We start from the raw sequence: 20996 nt of genomic DNA, 5'->3' as shown, positions 1-20996 counted from the left end.
CACCTACTTCTTGTAGGCCGCAGAGCCTCCCTGGGCAGTTGCTGCTGTTCACCATCCAGTCTGTCCAACTCAGGGACCTGCTTTTCCTCCTCCTACCAGGATTTGGCCAAGCACGTTGTGGACACTTCTATGGCTGATGTGAGTCACTGCTCCTCCCTGTCCCCACCATTCCTTTGCCCAGACCTCTGCTGGGTGTGCAGTAAGAGAAAGTAGGAACAAAGCTGGACAGATGAGGAGCCCAAGGCTTATGGGCTCTTCATCTTGAGAAAAGTGGTTCCTCATCTTGAGAAAAGGGGAATTCAGGCCAGGTGTAGTAGCTCATGCCTGTAATCCCAACATTTTGGGAGGCTGAAGCGGGAGGATCACTTGAGGTCAGCAGTTCGAGACCAGCCTGGGAAGCATAGCAAGACCCTGTTTCTACAAAAAAATAAAAACATTAGGCCAGGCGTGATAGCTCACACCTGTAATCCCAGCACTTTGGGAGGCTGAGGTGGGAAGATTGCTTGAGTCCAGGAGTTCAAGACCAGCCTGGACAGCATGGTGAGATTGTTTCTACCAAAAAAATACAAAAAGATAGCCAGGTGTGGTGGTGTGTACCTGTAGTCCTAGAGACTGGGAGGCTGAGGTGGGAGGATCGCTTAACCCCAGGAGGTTAACGCTGCAGTGAGCCGTGATTACACCACTCCACTCCAGCCTGGGTGACAGAGCTAGACCCTGTCTCAAAAAAAAAAGAAAAGGGGAATTGAGCAGAGGCAGGCCAGACTGACTAACCCAGGGGCTTAGTTTTTACGATGCCTCCTAATTTGGGTGTGGCCATTGTGTCCCCAGGTAATGGCTGCTTGTTCGGATAATTTGCACAACCTCTTCAGCTGCCAGGCAACAGCTGGCTGGAAGTAAGTTTGTGTAGGGTCCTTTGTACAGTGTCTGTCTTGGTCCTAAGCTTGTCACTCTGCTCGGCTTCTCTCCTCCCTTCCCTTACCTGGATTCCTCGAGGCTTCACTCTCAGCCCCTCCTTTGTGACCCTTGGAGCCCATTTTTGACTCCCTCCTATTTTCTGTGCTTGGTGTCTCCCCCCAGCTACCAGGGTGAGGAGCAGGCGGTGCAGCTTTACTACAAGGTGTTTTCTTCCACTCGGCATGGCTTTCTGGGGGCAGGTGTGGTGTCCCAGCCGCTGTCTCACGTGTGGGCAGCTGTCAGTGACCCCAGTCTGTGGCCCCTGTATTACAAGCCCATCCAGACAGCAAGGCTGCATCAGCGAGTGACCAACAGCATCAGCCTGGGTGAGCCCAGGGAAGAAAGGCTTCCACGGGGCCTGGTTTCTGGTGTGCCCAGTGGGGTCTTGCTGGGGGAGAGAGGTGGAGGGTTGGAGGCAGCCCTATTGGGAGGCCAGGTACTCAGGTTACTTTGATTGCTCAGCCTAGGTTGAGCTAGGTGTCACGTGATGGGGTGATGGCGGGGGGCTCCCTGACTGGGAAAGCTTTAGGACTAGGTCTGTCCATGGGCCTCCTGACCCTCCTTATCCCTGTCCCTCCAGTGTACTTGGTGTGCAACACCACCCTGTGTGCACTGAAGCAGCCGCGGGATTTCTGTTGCGTCTGCGTAGAAGCCAAAGAGGTGCCTGCCTTGGTGGTAAACACGTTGTGGGAAGAACTTGGGCTGAAGTGTCATGAGAAACAATCTATATGGGCATCAGGTCCTTTAGGGGAAGGAGGGCAACTTGGGGCTGGAGCCAGAGTAGGGGTGACTTGAAGGCTGGCCCCGTGTTGCCTTTTGCCATACTGTCTACACAGGAGCCTGTTCCTGTTTTGTCCACACCACACAGGCAGGACTCCCATTTCCCTCTGTCCCCAGGGTCACCTGTCTGTCATGGCAGCCCAGTCTGTGTATGATACATCCATGCCAAGACCCAGCAGAAAAATGGTTCGCGGGGAGATCCTGCCCAGTGCCTGGATCTTGCAGCCCGTCACTGTGGAAGGGAAGGAAGTCACCAGAGTCATCTACTTGGCCCAGGTGATAACTCCTTTGTGGCCGGCCTCACAGCACAGGCTGACTTGGTCCCACAGCCCCCTGGGATTTTTCTCTCTCACTGTTGAACATCCTCCAGTGCCCAGGCCCTTTGGCCTCAGACCTGGAGACTCAAGGGCTTCCTGGGCTTGCAGTAAAGGGAGTCACTGGAGAATTGGAGAGAAGGGAATGAGACAGGCATTCATCAATCTTTTCTGAAGCTGCTGTTACCAAATACCTAGTGACCTGCATCCTGTGGGTGACCCCAGTGTCCTTAGGAGATAGATGAGTCATTGTGAGGCAAAAGCAGCAACCTTGGCAGAGCAGAGTGATGACCTGTTTGGTTCACCTCTCCCCTCCCAGTCCCTTGACTTGTACTTTGTCACTAGGAGGTGAACGCCAGTGCTTAGATCTGAATAGCAGAGCCCAGGGGCCTGTAAACACTAAGCCACGATCTGAGGTGCTTCTCCCATCACCACAGGCTGGGGGAACTCCATGGGGCTGGAGTGCGCCTGGCACACTCTCTCAAATCTATTTGCACCTTAAATTCTTCTCTCTCTGCTTTCAGGTGGAACTTGGTGCTCCAGGCTTCCCACCTCAGCTCCTGAGCTCTTTCATCAAACAGCAGCCACTGGTAATAGCCAGATTGGCTTCCTTCCTTGGTAGCTAGCATCTCACTGTCAAGATGGTGCTGCCGAGATGCAGACCCAGGCTGCTCAAGAGAGACACTGTGGCAGCTCCTTGTTACTTTCCATACCCCAGTGCAGGAAAAGCTGATGCTGCCTGCTGTGGCCAACTGGGGCAGACAGCACTGGCCCACGAATGCCAGCAAAGCCCGGTCAGTACTTGGTCACAGCTGGCACCAGTGCAGAGCAAACGGCCTGAGCTCCTGGCCCAGGCTATCCAGAGTGAATGCAGCTCAGCTCCCCTTTTGGATTTCTCACCTTTCTTTCCTGTTTCTGGGACTCTGCAGCAAAGAGGCCACTTAAGGACGGGGACTGGGCACAGCCAGCAGAGCCAGGGGACTGAAGTGCTTTGGCAAGGTGCTTCCGCAGGCTGGTAGGGAAGCAGGCAGCCACTGGCCAAGACTCTGCTCTGAATCTACCTCCAGCATTCAGCTCTACTGTGTGATGGGACGTTAAAAATACCAAAACAGAAAGAGGGTTCAAAAAACAGCTGCACAAACCAGAATACGGATTCAGAATCTTTTCTCCCTCTTGAATTTTTGCAAAATACTTTCTTATTGATTTTTTTTTTTTTTTTCTCCCTTTCCCTCCCAGGAGAAGACACTTGGGTCTTGGCATGAGTCGGGGTGTTGAGCGACGATGCTCTGATATGGAGCCGTCACTCTACAGCTTGGTCAGATGGAAGACACTGTAGAACCAGGTTGGACAGATTTGGGGTCAGGGTAGGGGGCTGAGCTCTTTTGAGGACTGGTGGGAGTGGCAGCCAGATGCTGGTTGCTGACAAGGCAAGAGGAATTTCAGAGATTAAACATTGTCCTTTGACGGAGAGGAGGTGAATGAACTCCCAGAGGAGGGGAGTGGCTTGTTGGGAGGAAGCTCAGTTCCAGAACTGACCTCAGTGCACTTGGGAGGCGTGGAGTCCTGAGCATTCCATGATTTCTGCTCTGGCCCCACCTATCCTGGGATGGGATTGGATTGGATGGAGAGTGGGTTCAGTTTTCTTGTACTTTAGCCTGGCTGAACATGAACTCTGAATATTCTGTTTACCTGGAAGTGGTAGGGGTGGGAAAGATTCTTATCTTTAGTTCTCGTGCCCAAAATCTTTGGTAGATGGAGGGTAACTGGGGATTCAGAAGATGTGGTAGAAGGTATATTTCTGTATAGTGTGGCAGAGATGTATTTTTCTAAGGTGTTGGCGGGGCATTTTTCCCTCTTACCTCAGACTAAGTTATTTATATATTGTTGATTGAAGGTTTTTTAAAATTGCTTTTAAACTTCTTTTTCTCGGGTAAATTTTTTTGGTGACATGATATATTTAACACCCTATTTACATACTCCTACCTCTTTTCATATAAATCTCTTACTAAGACTACTGACCAAAAAAGTCAGAACATTTTAAATTGAAAGTCCTCTGTGTACTTTATCTAGTGAAGAGTAGATGAAATACTGCACTGGGATAGCCTAAGTGTGTGATTCGAGCTTGGCAGAGGTAGCTGGAGATCACACTGGCAATACCCACTCATAGCCGTCTCAAAGATTCAGTTTACACGTAGGTACAGTTTCCCATGAACTTGGCATTGCTTCGCAGGGTAAATAGCAACCAGGTAAGTTGCTCAACTGTAGCCCAAGTAAGAACTGAAGGGGAGGATCCAGAGCCGTCACTGCCACACCTCACACTGACCACAGTGCCCTGGGGCTTCTGAGGCAGAGCCACCTATGGGAATCTGAGTCGGGGGATAACCAGGAGGTGACCCTGTCCGCCTTAATAGAGAAGCCAGCTGGGCGCGGTGGCTCACGCCTGTAATCCCAGCACTTTGGGACGCCAAGGCAGGTGGATCACCTGAGGTCAGTTGGAGACCAGCCTGGCCAACATGGTGAAACCCAGTCTCTACTAAAAATACAAAACATTAACCAGGCGTGGTAGTGCACACCTGTAATCCAGCTACTCGGGAGGCTGAGGCACAAGAATCGCTTAAACCTGGGAGGTGGAGGTTTCAGTGAGCCAAGATTGTGCCGCTGCACTCCAATCTAGGCGACAGAGTGAGACTCCGCCTCAAAAACAAAAAACAAAAAAAACCACACACCAGACCTGACTGAATCAGCAACCGAAAAGATTGAGAGGGATCTTGTAGCAAAAAGCAAAAGTGGAGTCAGATTTTGGTTTCACGGGGTGGTTCTCATACTTTTGCGTATATCAGCATCACCTGAAGGCTTTCTTATGCACCCCCCCAGGCTGGGCCCTACCCCAAGTTACTGGTTTGGTCGCCCCGGGGAGGGACCAGAGAATGTGTGTTAACAAGAAGTCCCAGGGGCGGGGGACCCTGAAGTTTGCTGGTCTGGGGACCACATTTTATAAACAGCTGACTTTGACACAGAGCAGACATACAGGAAAGAATCTGATGAGTTCACTGACCCCACTAGCTGCCCATCTCCATAATCCTTAGAGTAGCCTCCCACAGACTAGCAGGAAGTTCCCTTCATCGGGAGCATGTTCAATTTCCATTCAGATTCCCAAGAATTTGTTTTTAACTCAGTGGGCCTTAAGCCAGGCCTGGGTTATGGCCCAGCCCTTCAGTCTCAGCATCCTTAGGGGTTTCAGGTTTTCCTCTCCTGCCCATCGCGTGTCACACACCTCAGCTGCGTCATCTTGAACAAGTCAAGAAGTAGCCATGAGCCTGACGCTGACCCTAAGCTTCCTGGGGGCAGTGCTGTGGTTTAATCACAACCAATGCTGGTCTCTGGGCATAGAAAGCTCTTTTTTTTTTTGAGACAAGGTGTCACTCTAGCCCAGGCTGGACTGCAGTGGCGTGATCATGGCTCACTGTAGCCTTGACCTCCTGGGCTCAGGTGATCCTCTGACCTCAGCCTCCCAAGTAGCTGGGACCACAGACATGGACCAACACTCCTGACCAATTTTCTTTTGTATTTTTTATAAAGATGGGGTTTCCCAATGTTGCCTGGGCTGGTTCAAACTCCTGAGCACAAGTGATCCTCTCACCTTGACCTCCCAAAGTGCTGGGATTACAGGTGTGAGCCACCGTGCCCGGCCGAGAAAGCATTCCTTAAAGCTTTTTTGGTTCCCGGGCATTCAGAACAAATTGGATTTAAAGGATAAAGATAAAGGCCTTTGAAAATGAAGAGATCAGGGGAAAAGGTTCAGATGCAGAAACTTTAAGTAGCTGAGCTGAGGAGAAGGGGAAAGGCATGGTATTTGGGAGAAGTATGATTACAAGGTGGTGACTGAGAAAAACTCCCATTTTTCACTTTCTACGTTGATGGGGTTTCCTGGCTCTACCGTGGTCACACAAGTGGATCCCGTTAGGTCCTCCTGAGGATTATATTACCAGCCCAGCTCCTGGCGGTAATGCACATGACCAGAGTAGTGCTTTTTTTTCCCTCAACGAGATAGGGGTCTCTCTCTTGCTCAGGCTGGAGTGCAGTGGCACAAACATAGTTCACTGTAACCTCTAACTCCTGGACTCGAGCAATCCTCTTGGCCTCCCAAAGCGCTGGGATTACAGGTGTGAACCTGTCAAAATCAATGGCTCAGTTATAGAGCTCGATACTGCTGTAATCAAGAAGCAATGCTTTTGCTGTGAGAAACTCCAAGCCAAACCAAACACCCCGGCCTGAACAAGCATAACAACACTGCCCCACCATGTGGTTCACTAGGGAATATTTTGTGTGTGGAAACCACATTATCCTAACCCTTTCTCCCACAAATAGAGTTACACAGGAGCAGTACCACTGACACTAAATAGATACTGCTGCCAGAGACTAGCTCTCTAGAGTGGAATATACAGGCATTTCTAAGAGGCAAGGTAGCTCACTTTGTGATGGACACAGCAAAGCCATAATTACAGCACTCCACCTAAAGCCCACCTGAGACTCTGCAGCCTTCCAAAGGGTTTAAAAGACAGGTGAAAATGACTAGACATCAAGCCCTTGTTAAAGAAAACCAGTTTATTTTAAAAAGTTCTAAATGCCCTGTGCTTGGTCCCTGGTCAGAGAAAGAGGTCTCAAGAGTTACTACCTGCACAGGGGCTGAAGGTACGGGGTAGGGGGAAGTCAGGTTTCGGTTGGTTGAGTCCTACCTTATCTGTTGTTAGGCTTTTTTTTTTTTTGACAGTCTTGCTCTGTCACCCAGACTGGAGTGCAGTGAGGCCATCTCGGCTCACTGCAACCTCCGCCTCCAGGTTCAAGCAAGCCTCGTGCCTCAGCCCCCCGGGTAGCTGGGACTACAGGCACACACCACCACGCCCAGCCAATTTTTGCATTTTTAGTAGAGATGGAGTTTCGCCATGCTGGCCAGGCTGGTCTCGAATTCCTGACCTCAAGCGATTCGAACTACCTCAGGCCTCTCAAATTGCTGGGATTACAGGCTGGTCTCGAATTCCTGATCTCAAGCGATCCGACTACCTCAGGCCTTTCAAAGTGCTGGGATTACAGGCATGAGCCACCACACCTGGCCTGTGTTAGGCATTTTTAAGGAGATGGCAGTCCAGCTCCTGGTGATAAGAAAATGTAGACTCCCAAGATTCGTATTTTTTTCTTCGTAAGTTAAGCAGAAGTCATTTGCCTCTGTCATGAGTTTCAACACCACAAAGTTTTAAGAGCTGCTGGGATAGCAAATGAGGCTTGAATTCTGTTGACAAGCCCACACACACCTCATTTCATTTAGTATCCAAGAGATAACCACCACCTCTTCTACTTCAGGACTGTCATCTCGGCTTTTCTGCCATAATCCCGAATCAGGCCAACTCTCCTCCTCCTAGGATTCGTGTGGTGGGATGCCAGGCAGCGACACCCTCCTTTCACAGAGCAGGAAGTCTGGCTGTAGACCCGGCTACTCCCCACCAGTGAGGGTCCGCAGTGGGCACTTCGGCCTCCTCGTGAGGTGGGGGTCCAGGGTTCTGGTGAGATGCCCCAGGCAGGGCCACTTCTCAGCCCTAGCTCTGGGCCAGCACAGTGCCCCGGTTTGGCTGCACCAACTCACAAGTTCTTAGCTGGGGTTCCGGCAGGTGGGGCTCAGCTAGAAACAGGTTAGACAGTGTTGCTAATTCTTCAGCAAAGTCCTGGAATACGTAGAAAGATGAGGAAAAAGGCAGCATGTAATTCTCAATGGCTCATCCTTCATTTTTTCTCAACTGCCCTCCACACTGAAATGGACATGAAACCTTGTCTGTTAGTACTCTGGGAGGCTGACGTTATGGCAGGGAGTGAACCCTGATGGGGGAGGCATAGGCTTTACCAGTGTTTGAGTACTACTGAGTGCATCTACTTCCATCTTGAAATTATTAGTCCCATTAAAAGATGAATTATTTTGCCCCAAATTAAATTTTACTAGCTGAGATTAACATCCAGGTTATTCTGATTTAAAAAACCCACATACTGGGCTGAGCTGCTTTCCAAATGACTGCCTTCCTTCCGTCTTCCCACGAACACAGTCCCTCATATAACAGCTACTCAAATGGGGACAATTTCAGGGTGGCCCTGAAGATTCTTGACAAAAAACTAAGTAGTTTGGCCCCATCACTTGCTTCCTTTCAGGACAGATGGGATATGTAAATGCCTGTTCTCTCTACACATAGGACAGGAGACTCCTTACCCCTGGCCACTGGGCCTGGTGGAGGCTGCCTAGGCAGGCCTCTATCTCCATCCTTCCCATCAGACCCTTCTCCACCAGCTCCCGGAGCAAGAACAGCAGCAAGTCCCACTGCAAAACACACCAGAAGGTCAGGGTTGCTAGGGGGATGGCAGAGTGACCCTGATGACACACACTGAGATCTCAAAGGACAGAGCTGCTGGGAAGAGACTTGAGATGGATAAATGGAGTCCGTTTCTGTGTGGAACAGAAGAGGGAAATAAAGCAGAGCAGCTCATAGTTTGAGGCAAGGGTAGTGCATGTTCAGAGTGTGACTACAGAGGGCTGAGATGCTTCCTCCTTCTGTCTGACTCACCTCCCTGGGCCTTGTGTCTGCCAGAAGCCCCACATTTCTTGGGCTCAGCAGCAGCTGCAGCGGAACTGGCCCCTGAAAGTCTTCCTTCCACAAGGAAAGCAGCATGTGCAGAAGCCTTCGAGCCTGCCCTCTCTCCAGCCTGTACTGTGCCGGGGGACCTAGGATGGGAATTTGATCTGCAACTGTGGAGAGAGAGGAAAGCCAAGCTTTAAGAGATGGGGGCAGGACGGGCGCGGTGGCTCACACCTGTAATCCCAACACTTTGGGAGGCTGAGGCGGGCGGATCACGAGGTCAGGGGTTCGAGACCAGCCTGGCCAACATAGTGAAACCCCATCTCTACTAAAAATACAAAAATTAGCCGGGCATAGTGGTGGGCACCAGTAGTCCCAGTTACTTGGGAGGCCGAGGCGGAATTGCTGGAACCCGGGAGGCAGAGGTTGCAGTGAGCCGAGATTGTGCCACTGCACTCCAGCCTGGGCAACAGAGCAAGATTCCGTCTCTCAAAAAAAAAAAAAGAGATGGGGACAGAAGCGGGCTCTGTTTCTAATCTTGCTTGTACCCAACCCTGAGATCTGGGGGATCAGGCAAGAGAGGGATTTGATGGAAAGGAGCCATACCGAGGAGGGAAGCTAAGTCCACAGAGCACTTTGCCAGATGCTGCTCAGCAGGTGGGCACAGGAACTGCAGTGGGCGGGGGAAAGAGAGAGCATAGGTATCACCACGCTTACTGCTGCGGGAACCAGCCCTAAGCCAGTGTGGCTCTGGTTATCAGGTCTCACACAAGGACAAAGAAGAAAGCAGCCCTTGAGTGGCAGACGCCACATCTCACCTGGCGGCACCGCAGTGTCTGGCCCAGCTGGCCTAGGAGCTGTTCCAGATGCTCTGGGGAAACTCCTTCGTCAGGGTCCCGTGGCCCCACGGCCAAGGAGAGCACGTCCTGTGGAGAGCAGGGGGAGACATGACCCTGCGCTGCGGACCAGGATGCCACGGAGAATTTGGCTTGGGACAGGGATCGGCCAGTGGGGAGAGGCAGAATAGGGCCCCGGGGTATGGTGAGTGAAGCCAAGTTTCCCCTAGGCCTGGGACTCGGGCAGGACAGCACAGCCAGGGGAAGCACCACGTGGACAACAAAAGAGGGAACAGATGGAGGAGGTCAGCTGACAGCAGGGTGCCACAGCATGGGAAACGTCACTCAACTTGGGACCAAACTGTAGCTAACCAACTCCCATAGGGCATCTTATTCTTGAAGCATGTAAGGAAACTGGCCTATCAGATACCGTCTTAGTATCTTCTGTCTCTGAAGCCTCTCTGTTCGTCTTCTCTGGAGAGCTGAGTTTTCAATGCAGAAATCCTCTGCATATTGACAACCAGTATCAAATGGCCACTAAGCCTCTTCCTCTCCCTCCTACATACTCTCCATTTTCAGTCATTGCACCTTAGTCCCTATTCCAATCTCTATTCCTAGATCATACCCTAGACCAGAACCAGACGGTAAATATTTTAGGCTTTGCAGGCCATAAAGTCTCTGTCCCAGGTATGCAACTCTGCTGTTCAGTAGCTGCACAAAAGCAGCCACAGACAGCTCGCACACCAATGAATACGGCTGCATTCCACTAAAACTTTTCACCCACAAAACAAGGGGCAGGCTCGCTTCAGTCCATGGGCTGTTTGTTGACTCCTGCTCTAGACAGTCCTTGAATGTTAAAATCAAGTTAGGAGAACCAATGGTTTATTCTTACTGCCTATAACTAAACGAGCATCACCTCTCGCATAGAACATTTCTAAAATTGTCTCCAAATACTAGGGTGACTGCTTCTTAGAGACTCATTTGCTATCACACCATTCACCACCCCACTCTCATTGCCATCTGCATAATAAGCATTTAGTCAAAAATGTCTTATCTGCCCTTTTCCCCTTTTGGATGATTAAAAAGTCAGAGTGACAATTAGGAAAACCATTCAGTTCAGCTCTGCCCCACCTAACCCCATTCAGTAATGAGCGAAACGGACTAGCTGGACAGCACAGACAGCTTCTACGTAAAAGTCCTGGAGCTGATGTGAGAACAGCAGGGAGAGGGAGCAGGGAAGCCAAAGGGAGTAGGGGAGCCGTGTACTTTGATCTCGGAGATGAGGTGGGAGGGGAGGGGAGCATGGTGCTCACAGGCGCGGGAGCAGCCCCTCCGCTCCCCCCGGGCAGCAGGTTCAGGACCCTGGGCTCGAAGTGTGCGACTCACTGCTGCTTTCACCTCCCTCCTGATCAGTGCTGCGGGCCAGAGGGAGAATGGGAAAGGAATCACACATGCTGACCCACGCCTTTCGCTGTTTCCTACTGGCTCTCAGCCCCATCTCCCCCAGAATGCCTCCGACTCTGCCAGTCCACTTTTTAAACACTTGATTCAGCCATTCCCCTCTCCTGGACCTTACCTGTGATATTGGCTGACAGCCAAGCACAGGCTTTCTCTGTTGCAAGCCCCACAGCAATGTTCTCTGCACTGCTCAGAACCTGCGAACCAGAACTAGAGTCAGGGGCTAGGGGAAGGCTGGGTGCAACAAGGGATGCCAGAGTCGGGCACCGACCCTGCCCCCACCACCAGCCTCACACAGCTGTGTGTGTACACAACTACTCCGTGCACCTCTCCCCCAACCGCCTGGCCTGCTAGCTGCAGGCCTCCCTCCCACGTACAGCTGCCGGGGTCTCCTCTGGAAGCAGCGCCCGCACAGCCCCAGGGCTTTTCCTTTGACAGAACCTAAAAGGAGACAGACAGGGTCAGTGGTCTCTGGGTATTTCAGCCTGGCTGTAGAAGTAAATGCCCAGCATGCACCAAGCATCTGGTCTGGGAGGCTGTACCTTGGAAGGAGGCACCGTTTGCCCTTCCGCCCCACCCCAGGTGCCAGAAAGAAGAGAAGCCCTACTGCCAGCCCCACAGCATCATACACATTCCCAAACTCAGGTTTGGATTTTGTGCCGCAGAAGGCCTACAGCCAGTGCAGGGCTTATACGGGATGGGGGCGGCGAGAAGAAAAAAGGAGGCGTGGAGAGAAGAAAGGGAAAAAAGAGTAAGTGTGAAAGCGGAAAGAAAGGACGGAGAAAGCCAAGAGGAGAGTGGATCAAATGGACCAGCGCTGCTTACTCCCGCCCCAGGGCCAATGCCTGGGCCCCGTGGGGGCACAGCTGGGAACACAAGATCTCCAACAGTTGGGCTGGGTCTCCCCCTTCCTCTCCCTGGGTCACCAGCTGCTCTTGGAGAAGTGACTCTGCCTGGCGCACCAGATCTGCCACCAGTGTAGCCCTGCAGCAGGGACAGCAAGGTGGGGGTGGTTGGAGGGTTAATGGGAAAGGGGCTGCAAATTTATGGGAATTTCCTTCAAAATGTGTCCGCCACTTCAGCCCCACACCCGCCCTCTGGCTGACCACCTCAGCTTAGCAACTGAGGAAGAAGGAGGGGAAAAAATGGTAGGGCGATGAGACCAGGATCTTTAACCCACTCTTACTTGATATGTTTGACACAGTTTGATCCAATTCTCTCTGCCACAAACTCTACAGTCCGGCGCAGGGAGGGTGGCTGGTTGTGGAAAAAGGCGTGGGCAAGCCGCGCCTGGGGGGAGAAGGGAGAGGCAGCAAGGCTTCCTCCGACCTCCCCCCACCTCCCCACTTTCCCCCGTGGCTGTCTCCGCCCTGCCCTTACCTGCAGCCCCTGGCTGGTCCCGGAAGGCTGGGCTCCCAGCCCGGTGGTCGTGGTGGGGGTGATTTTCCTCATGAAGCCCCCACTCCGTCCAGTGCTGCCTGACACCCACAGCGCCAGCAGTTTCCGGAGCTCCCCTGCGTCAGTAAGTCCGAGCTCTCAGTTCCAGCACCCTCTCCCCAAGTATCGGAATTGATTTGTGGAGTCAAGAGGCTCAGACACCCAGGAAGGACTATGAATGGAGCATTATTCGAGGGAGCTGGGCCGGGGGGGGCCTTCTGGGTGCTCATGGAGGGGGCAGACCAGGGGCCGTGCAGGGAGACGGGTGCTTACCGATGTAGGGGCAGCAGGTGTAAAGCAGCTGCTGGTCCACCACAGGCGCCGCGTCCTGGGGAGAACAGGCTGGGGTCGGCAGGCTGCCCCTCCCCCAGCGCGCCCAGGAAACAGGCAGTTGGCAGGGTGTTTACAAGGGTTACATCTGCCCCTGGCCGGGCCTCCCCACGCAGCCCACTTTCTTTATTCCTGAATTTTCCATGGCTCTGGCCGGACCCCAGCACTCACCAAGCCATGCTCTGGGGCTACTGTGTCCACCTCAAAGGCATCTGAGGGACCCTCTTCCAGAAAGAACAAGTCCTCAGGGACTGTGGGAATCTGGCAAGACAGGAAGACAGTCACAACTCAGGTCAACTTCAGAGACCCCCACCCACCCCACCGCACCTCCTGCATGGTCCCAGGGTGTAGGCGCCAGCCTCAAAGCAGCCGCCTCTGAGACGATGGGAATCACCAGGCCTTTCCTGAACCTTTGTCTTCCAGCCCTTGCCTCATTCGTACTCAGACATTTGCCCACTCCCCAACCTGGACCCTCACTCTGCCCACCTGGAAAAGCCAGCCCAGGACAGCAAGGAGCAGCAGCTTGTTCAGGAAACACATCTTCGCCTCACTCTCCTGCGACAACACCAAGCTCCTGAAACATCAGTGGGCAGCACACAGGACTGAGCAGAAAGCGGACGGGAACGGAGGAGGCAAACGCTGTCACTGGAGGCTGGCTCGCAAAAGCAGAACTGAAAGGGACTGGGGCCACGTCGGCAAGCAGGATCCCCCCAGAGCCCCCTCCTGCATGGGGACTGTCTCTCGGTGGGGCCACCTCGGGAACAGCATGAGGCCAATGAAAGTGCAGATGATTTCCCACCATCCACCTCAGGGGAGCCAATCCTGCCTCGCCCAGGGCTCGGTTATGGCCGGGGCACCACACACACGAGTCTGCTCGACCCTCTTTATTACTAGCAGGCTTGACCCATGTCCCCTGACTCCCGAATCCTTTCGTCAAGCCTTAGCCTTGTTCCGCTCACCGGTGCAGGCGCAGCAGGAGAATGAAGATGTCCCGGTAATAGTCCAGCAAGGGAACAACATGGTCAGCAAAGGAGAGAAACTCCACCAGCCAGGGCACGGTGAGCACCGCCCGGCGGGCCTGCAGCCCTCGCTGCAGCAGAGTCCGCACATCCAGGACCGGAGGGACCTGGAAGGGCCAGAGCTCAGTCAGGGGGTGGGTCCCTAGGAAGGGCTGGGAGGTGCCCTCTAACCTGCCTGGTTTCCAGAATAACCAAGGAAACCAGTCAGCTTCAGTGCCTGGCTGGTCCTCCCTGCTCCCTCCTCACCAGAATCCCCCGCCCATTCACCTGGCTCCTGAGGGCCAGAATGGAGTCCTGAAGCTCACCGGTCGGGGGAGGTTCAGGCCCCCGGTATGGCAGGAAAGCCACAAAGCCCAGGAATTTAGCCAAAAGTCTCAGGCTAAGAAGCACCACAGCAAATTGCCTCCGCTCACCCTGCATGGAATCAAGGGAAATAAAAGGTCCAAGCATGAGGCTTCCAGAACAATTCTCGGTCTGTTACAAAGTTCTTCTTGAACATACTCCCTTCCCTCCCGGGTCGGACCCCATGATTTCCCTTGTTCTGTCTTCAGACCTGCCAGTCTACATCTGACTCCCCGTCTTCATCACTGGGCTCATGCTGGGGCAAGGCCAGGCCATTGAGCTCCCGGATCTTCAGGCTCAGACTGTCCATGAGATGCTGGTTAAACTGGAAGCTGAGAAGAAGGGGTGGGTGGGGCATAAGCACTGGAAAAGGCCCAGGAAGAGCCAGAATCTAGAAGGGGCGCTCCAGAGGGAAGGGAGCAGCCAGACAGGCCCAGGAGCCACGAAATCACCCACGTGGGTGACAGAATGAGAAGTGCAATGAAGCCAGCAAGTACGAGCTGGAAGGAGCCTATCTCCAGGCAAAGGAGACTGGAGAACTATTTACCCTTTTGGGAAGCCAAACCTTTCCTGGCCATTGCCCCATTCCTTGCAAGACACAGCGGAGCCTACCTGCTGGCACTAAGGATGAAGTCCCTAAAGAAGCCTTGACAGCCTGGGAAGGTCGGGGGTGGGCAGGGCCCCCCACTGCTCTGAGGAGCCATAAGCCGTTCCTGTAGGCGCCACAACCGCCCCAGCTTGTCAGCTCCCAGCATACTCAACACATCTGGGGCCTCGCCCAAGACGGTGCCCCCAGCACCACCAGGGCTCTGACACATCTGGGGTAGAAGAGGAAGGAGAGAAATTAAAAAATCAGTAAGTGGGAGGGAGGGACTGAACAAAAAATAAGAAGTAATGAACATTTAAGGAATGCCAACTGTGTCAAGCGCTTTAGATTTTCTGAGGTGTGAATTACAGTATTGTTTCACAGGTGAAGAAACTGAAACTCCAAGGTTAAGCATGTGCCTAGGGTCACTAGAGCTAGGATCTGAAACAAAGCTTGATTACTTACTAAGCCTGGGCTCTACCACAGCACAAATCAAAGGGAAGGCAGCAGCAGGCTGGGGGAGGTGCAGGGCCCAGCACATGTCAAAGAGAGTGCCCTGGCTTTTCTTTGGCCACTCGAGTTTCAGCCACTCCGCAAGGAGTAGAACTCTTGTTCAAATTCCAGCCCAGGACCCGCCAGGCTGTCCGCCCTATCCTAAAGTGCAGCCGTTACGTGGCTGCCTATGATACCTGCTGTTGAATGTGGATTAATCTCTTGCTAGGGCTGTTACCTGGAGTAGTTGTTTTTGGAAAAGCCGAACAAAGTGGCTGTGGCTGCAGGCTGCAGAGAGCTGGCCCATCATGGCCCTGAGGAATAGAAGGCGGGAATGAAGGATGTGGAGAGGAGGGAGAGGGAGAAAGATCTGAGAGAAGCAGCGAACCCCTGGACTTCCCAGCCCTTTACCAGGGACTTGAGCAGACCTCAGCCAGAACCTGACTGCACAGGGACACTGAAGGCAAGGGACACTCCCTCAGCACCAAGGTCCTCTGAGGCTAGAGGTGCACTTAACCAAACGAGAAATCATGCCACCCTCCTGTCTTCAGCCACGCTGACAGGCGGCGAGCTTCATGAGCAATGTGACTGGACTGAGGTTCGCGTTCTGAGCCCAGGCATCTACCTACACAGTGACCAGACTTGCCCAAACTAGAGGATGGAGAAGATGGAGGCTGGATGTATCTAACCAGTGACTTGGGCCAAAAAACCCTCAAGCAGCCTGGGGTAAGAGGTTTGGACTTTCTAAGCAACTGCCACTATAGAACAAGGATAAGACACCTGTGAGTGGAAGGAGCTGGAGAGACACCCCTTTCGAGTAGAGGCAGAGTTATCAATAACTAAAGAGATTTTGGAGGATAGAAGAAAACAGCTAATGGCTGGAAGGAGCAGGGGAAAAGCCTTCCCTCCTCCATCCCTCCTGCCACCGACCAGTACTGAGCTACTCATTGCCAGGCGCAAGACAAGGTCTGAGCACCCACCTGATTCTGCTGCCCAAGCCCTTCTCAAAATCCCAGCCAGGCTCCTCATGGTGATCTTCCCACTCTCGCAGCACCTCATAAAACACATCCCTGACGCATAAGAACGCCTGATCAGCCGAGGCACTCACTCCCACCAGTGCCTTCCCATCCCTGGAAGAACCGAGGACAGGACTATCCACAGCCCACCCACCACCTTTTTTTTTTTGGAGATGGGAGTCTTGCTCTTGTCACCCAGGCTGGAGCGCAATGACGTGATCTCGGCTCACTGCAACCTCCGCCCCCTGGTTCAAGTGATTCTCCTGCCTCAGCCTCCGGAGTAGCTGGGATTACAAGTGCCCGCCACCACGCCTGGCTAACTTTTGTATTTTGAGTAGAGACGGAGTTTCACCACGTTGGCCAGGCTGGTCAAGAACTCCCGACCTCAGGTGATCCACCTGTCTCGGCCTCCCAAAGTGCTGGGATCACAGGCAGGAGCCACCGTGCCCGCCCGGCCGCAGCCCTTTTTAAATGTCCCCAGAGCTCTCTACGTGATGACAGCAGTGCTGCAGACGGCAGCACACTGCAGGCCTCGTGGGCTACTGTGGGCAGTGACGGTTTATCCTGGCACATTCTTGCCGGAGAACCCCGAGACTAAAGCCACACACCTGTGAGACGGCTGGCTCAGCTCCGGGGTTCACAGGCACACACGAGAATGAAGCCAGGTGGTCCCTATGAGGGCCAGCAGGAAGGAGCTGGGAGAACTAACCCACCACCTGTTAGTGCCAAACTCCTCATTGCTATGAAACCAAAACAGCTGCCTCTTCCAGAAAAATGTCATCTCATTCCCTCCCCCAAAAGTCCCTTTTCTTATCACCTCTGTTTTTTAAAAGTATGAAAGGCTCGGTCACTGGAGAAGTTGGCACGATTGTCAGTCTCTGGCTGAAAGGAGACAGCTTGAGCAGAAGGAGGCATTGCCAGAGAGACCTAAAATACAGCAGGAACATTAGGAACCGCAGGGTCATGCTGAGAACACTTCTCCCTCTTATTCTTGCCCAGAGTTAGCTCACATTACACCTAAGTGTCGTCAGCAGGGTTGCCTGAATTTATGAAAGCTAGGCAGGGTTAGGTCCAGGCTAGTGGGCATCTAAGTTGGGGTCACTACCTTGGCAACACTGCCCTCATAGGCAGCTCGAAGGCGGCCTTGCAGAGCTGGTGAGAAGCACAGCAGCCGCTCATTCTCAGCCAGCAGCTTCAAGGTCCCTTTGTCCAGGTTGGAAAGAACCCTGCAGGGATAAGAGCACCTATGACTGAGACCGGAACACAGACTGCCAGTAGGAAGCAAGCACCTGCACACCACACAGAGGATCTCTAAGGCATGGTGCAGGTAGGCAAGCCCAGATACGTCCTGCAAGGTCATGGGTCAAGGATCAAAGACAATGAAAGTAAAGGGAAGGATATGAGACTTGACAGAGCAGGGACCAAGACAACAGGACACGTACATTACCCAGAAACCCAAAGCTCAGCTGCCAAGGCCACAGGGGTCCATTTTTTTTTTTTGAGATGGGGGTCTCTGTCACCCAGGCTGGGCTGCAGTGGCGTGATCTCACTACAGCCTGGACCTTCCAGGCTCAGGTGATCCTCCCACCACAGCCTCCTAAGTAGCTGGGATTATAGGTGCACTCCACCACATCCAGCTTTTTTTTTTGTAGAGATAGGATTTTTGTAATGTTGCCCAGGCTAGTCTCAAACTCCTGGGCTTAAGTGACTGTCCTGCCTCAGCCTCTCAAAGTGGTGAGAATGCAGGCATGAGCCACCGCACCTGGCCCCATCTCATTCTTTTAGGTACTACATTCATAAAGCCTTAACACAAAATGAAAGATTACAGGTAGGAGAAGGTCCAGGGCCACTGCCCCCGTGTTAAGCACCAGCATAGGTCCCAAGCAGCCAGAGAGCTAAGCAGATGATAAGAATGAGGCCCAAATGCCTCAGCCAGGGAAACTCACTGAAAGTGACACTCCAAAACCTGCACTGCAAAGAAGACACAATCGTGGATGCTTTGGAACAGTGGGCTTTCCAGGGAATCTAGAAGGACAGTACCAAACTGTCAGTTAAGAACGGTCTTGTTTCTAGACCCCACGTCTCAAAAGGAGGCTTGCTCACTGACCTAGGACACCTGGACTTAGTTCAGGGTCACTGTTCTTGGCAGTCACCATCCTCCGGGCAGTGAGCAGCTGAAAGACGAAGAAAAGCTCCAAGAAGAGGTTTGGTACGAGGTTCTCTAGATAGATACAAAAAGAAATCCCATGGTATAGGGCACCATTCGGAGCCAAGGTTCAGTTCCAGGTGCCTTATCAATTCTCTTACCCAGCAGTTCTACAAGTATCTCCACTCCAGCTCCCTCTGCTCTCACTCACCAGCAATGCACGAGGAGTAAACAAGGGCTACCAGCTCCAGGCGCTGGCGGGAAGACACTCTGGCAGGGTCTGCAGGTTCATCTGTGAGGCTTCCTGCCCGGCTGGGGAGGGGCGACCCCAGTTCTGGGGTGGGACAGGTGGGGGTAGGTGACTGCTGCAGCTGCTTAGAGCTATGGGAATAAAGAAATTTCATGAGCAGTCAGCTTAGCTCCCCTGCCACGGCCACGCTCAGGTCCCTCCAGAGAAGATGCCAGTAGCCCAGGAGACAAACCCAGAGTCCCCAAGAGGGAAATCAATTTCAGGGAAAACCCCTGAAGATGCCCCATAGCGAGGAAGCCGACATCCCCAGGAGCGGCCAGGCCATACCGCTCCTTCCTGAGCATCTCCCGCTCCTCTTGCAGACTTCTGCACCCTGGGGGAAGGCCAAGGCCCCAAGGGCTAGTGTCCAGGGCTGAGGGTTGGGAATTGGGGACACAGTTGATGGGGGGTGAGGTGAAGCAGGTCTTGGGCTTGGAGAGTGACCGCTCTTCGCTCACCGGAGTTGGGTTGATCCTGCGAGAAGGCTTCGTCCTGCTGAGAGTAGCCACAGGTTTTTCTCAAATTCCTGTCTTCAAACATCTCCCCTCCACAACCGCAACAGCTAGACCTCTTGCAAAAAACCCCCCACAAAAACCCTCACCATCACCCCCAGCCTTCTCCCCATCCTCGCGCTCCACTGCGGAGCGCCGAGCCCGAATGACTGACTCCCCCAGAGCCTTCGTGGTACCCATCTCCTGCATGAGCCGAGTCTCACCCTGTAGGGCCGGGGGGAACCGAGCCTACGGGAGGGAACTCCTCCAGGTTGCTGAGGTTTGGTGGATCAGAGAGCGTGAGGCTGGGGCGGCTGGGGCTGCCAGAGCCCCTAAGCCTCCGGCCCCCGGCTCCGGGCAGGTTCTCCCCGCTGACCCCCTCCTCCAGGCCGCGGCCTCCACGCTCGCGGGCCGGCCCCGGGCCCCGCCTCCTGCCCCCGCGGCGGGCCAGAGGGGCCTCGGCGGCGGTGCTCGGGGCCTCGGTCGGAGGGAAAAGCTGGCTGCGCGCCCCGCGGCTGCCCCGCGACGGGCCTCCCGGCCTCCCTGGCAAGGCTGCCGAGGCGCCCGGGGCCTTGGCGGGGGTCGGGGGCCCCTGCGGGAGGACGCGGCTGCTCTGCTCCCTCAGGAAGTTCAACAGGAACGGTACGAATTCTTTCCGCAGGGGCCGGAGTGAGCTCAGCGCGGCCGCCTCCCCGGGGTTATCCTAGGGCAGAAGCACAGGTCGAGGGGCGAGAAGGTCGGTCGCCCGCCCGGGGGCTGCGAGCAGCCGGGGCCGCGGGGCGAGCCTCGGGTGGGCGGCCCGGGCAGCGGCGCCCAGTTGGGGCGCACTCGGCCCGGCTTGGCAGCCCGGCGCCCTCGGGGAAGGGGACTGAGGGCTGGGCTCCACTGCGGGAACCGGCTTCGGGTCAGACCTGGGGGCGTGTCAGCGCTGTTACCTCCGAACCCCGGGTGCTGCGCGCGATCCACCGCACGACGGCTGCGACCGACACCTCTTCTCGCAGCAGCGACTCCAAAACGGCCGCCATCCCGGTCCGGGCTCTCTGGGGCTACTGCGCAGGCGCCGGCGCGCCACGGGCGGCCAGGGAGGGGCGGGGCCGGCGGCGGGGAGCGACCGTTGGGTCGCGGGGCGGGGAGGGACCGGGCTGGAGGGGCGGGGAGGGACCGGGCTGGCGGGGGGGGGCGGGGCCGGGCCGCGGGGCGGGGCTGGCTCTTGCCCAGGCCCACGGTCAAGGCCTCGCTGGGTCCTCAGCCGCGGCCGACAGGCCGGTTGCTGGGAGGCGAAGTGCGGATCGCAGCGCCTGGGGAGGCCCACCTTGGCTGCCCGCCCTAGAGCGACCTGAAGGGAAGGATTCGAGCTGGGAGTGGGGCTGCCGCGGGTCGGACGCCCCTCTGGGGAGACCGAGGACCCGGGAGAGAGGTAGAGGGGAACAGAGACAGCCACCAGCTTCTATCTTCTGCTCTAAGCACATTCCTTCAAGAGTTTAAGTTTCCTAGATACAACTGGCACCACCCCAGAGAAATTATAAAGTTAATCCAATCTTTCATTTTGACTTTTTCTCAAAGGCCTATTTTTCAATCCCTTGGCCGAGCAGTACCTATCGGCTTTTCAGCGCTCACCATCAACTGATTGATCATTTAGGACAGAATTATTTCTAGGCGGTTCTTAATAATCTCCAAGCCACAACCCTTAAAGTGCCTCGGGCCACCCTGCACACAGAATCTCTTGTATGTAGCTTTATTTACTTAAATGGGTTTACACGAGGTTAATATTTCAATTACTTTGCAGTTTAGATGTCAGTAAGCATATCATGGTTAGCTTCTGGGAGCTTGAGGATTTTTTTTTTTTTTTGAGACAGGGTCTTGCTCTGTTGCCCAGGCTGGAGTGCAGTGGC

At 54.2% G+C, this 20996-nt stretch overlaps 2 protein-coding genes across 9 annotated transcripts in view; one reads left to right on the top strand and one right to left on the bottom strand.

Annotated features, from left to right (window-relative positions):
- Positions 1–4090, top strand: part of LOC113219526 (stAR-related lipid transfer protein 9) — a 158823-nt gene extending 154733 nt beyond the window's left edge. For 3 of the 4 annotated variants that reach the window (XM_026447878.1, XM_026447875.1, XM_026447879.1), the window contains 6 exons: positions 17–138; positions 829–893; positions 1078–1280; positions 1535–1629; positions 1852–2010; positions 2573–4090. In XM_026447878.1, the coding sequence (XP_026303663.1) occupies positions 17–138; positions 829–893; positions 1078–1280; positions 1535–1629; positions 1852–2010; positions 2573–2674 (746 nt within the window). In that variant the 3' untranslated portion in view covers positions 2675–4090. The remainder of the gene's footprint in view (positions 1–16; positions 139–828; positions 894–1077; positions 1281–1534; positions 1630–1851; positions 2011–2572) is intronic. The other variant, XM_026447877.1, reaches the window with a different exon arrangement.
- A 2953-nt stretch (positions 4091–7043) lies between these two features.
- On the bottom strand, positions 7044–20168 carry LOC111529177 (codanin-1). Of its 5 annotated transcripts, none has more exons than XM_023196058.2 (28): positions 20040–20168; positions 19329–19807; positions 18902–19108; positions 18536–18705; positions 18286–18399; positions 18125–18203; positions 17284–17404; positions 16996–17105; positions 16143–16232; positions 15401–15476; positions 14697–14902; positions 14296–14416; positions 14010–14156; positions 13683–13849; positions 13210–13297; positions 12895–12984; positions 12667–12721; positions 12337–12470; positions 12143–12246; positions 11782–11940; positions 11334–11397; positions 11075–11153; positions 10765–10913; positions 9481–9588; positions 9269–9332; positions 8651–8832; positions 8299–8406; positions 7044–7765 (listed from the first exon to the last, which is right to left on the bottom strand). In XM_023196058.2, the coding sequence occupies exons 1-28, from the start codon at positions 20127–20129 to the stop codon at positions 7640–7642; spliced, it is 3687 nt and encodes a 1228-aa protein (XP_023051826.2). In that variant the 5' UTR covers positions 20130–20168; the 3' UTR covers positions 7044–7639. The 5 variants fall into 5 exon arrangements, 4 of the variants coding, with proteins under 4 accessions (XP_023051826.2, XP_023051825.2, XP_023051823.2 ...); XM_023196057.2 differs by having other exon boundaries at positions 18902–19105; positions 20040–20143; XM_023196055.2 differs by having other exon boundaries at positions 20016–20141.
- Positions 20169–20996: the final 828 nt, after the last annotated feature.

The sequence above is a fragment of the Piliocolobus tephrosceles genome, unplaced genomic scaffold (assembly GCF_002776525.5).
Source record: "Piliocolobus tephrosceles isolate RC106 unplaced genomic scaffold, ASM277652v3 unscaffolded_108, whole genome shotgun sequence".
Lineage (NCBI taxonomy): Eukaryota > Metazoa > Chordata > Mammalia > Primates > Cercopithecidae > Piliocolobus > Piliocolobus tephrosceles.
This window is presented reverse-complemented; position numbering and strand designations above follow the sequence as displayed.

Coding starts and splice junctions, on each gene's coding strand:
- LOC111529177 (XM_023196055.2), bottom strand. CDS start 20,129: ATGGCGGCCGTTTTGGAGTCGCTGCTGCGAGAAGAGGTGTCGGTCGCA. Junction 19,109..19,328: donor GTTCCCCCCGGCCCTACAGG/GTGAGACTCGGC, acceptor GGCTACTCTCAG/CAGGACGAAGCCTTCTCGCA. Junction 11,941..12,142: donor AACTGTGTCAAACATATCAA/GTAAGAGTGGGT, acceptor TCCCTGCTGCAG/GGCTACACTGGTGGCAGATC.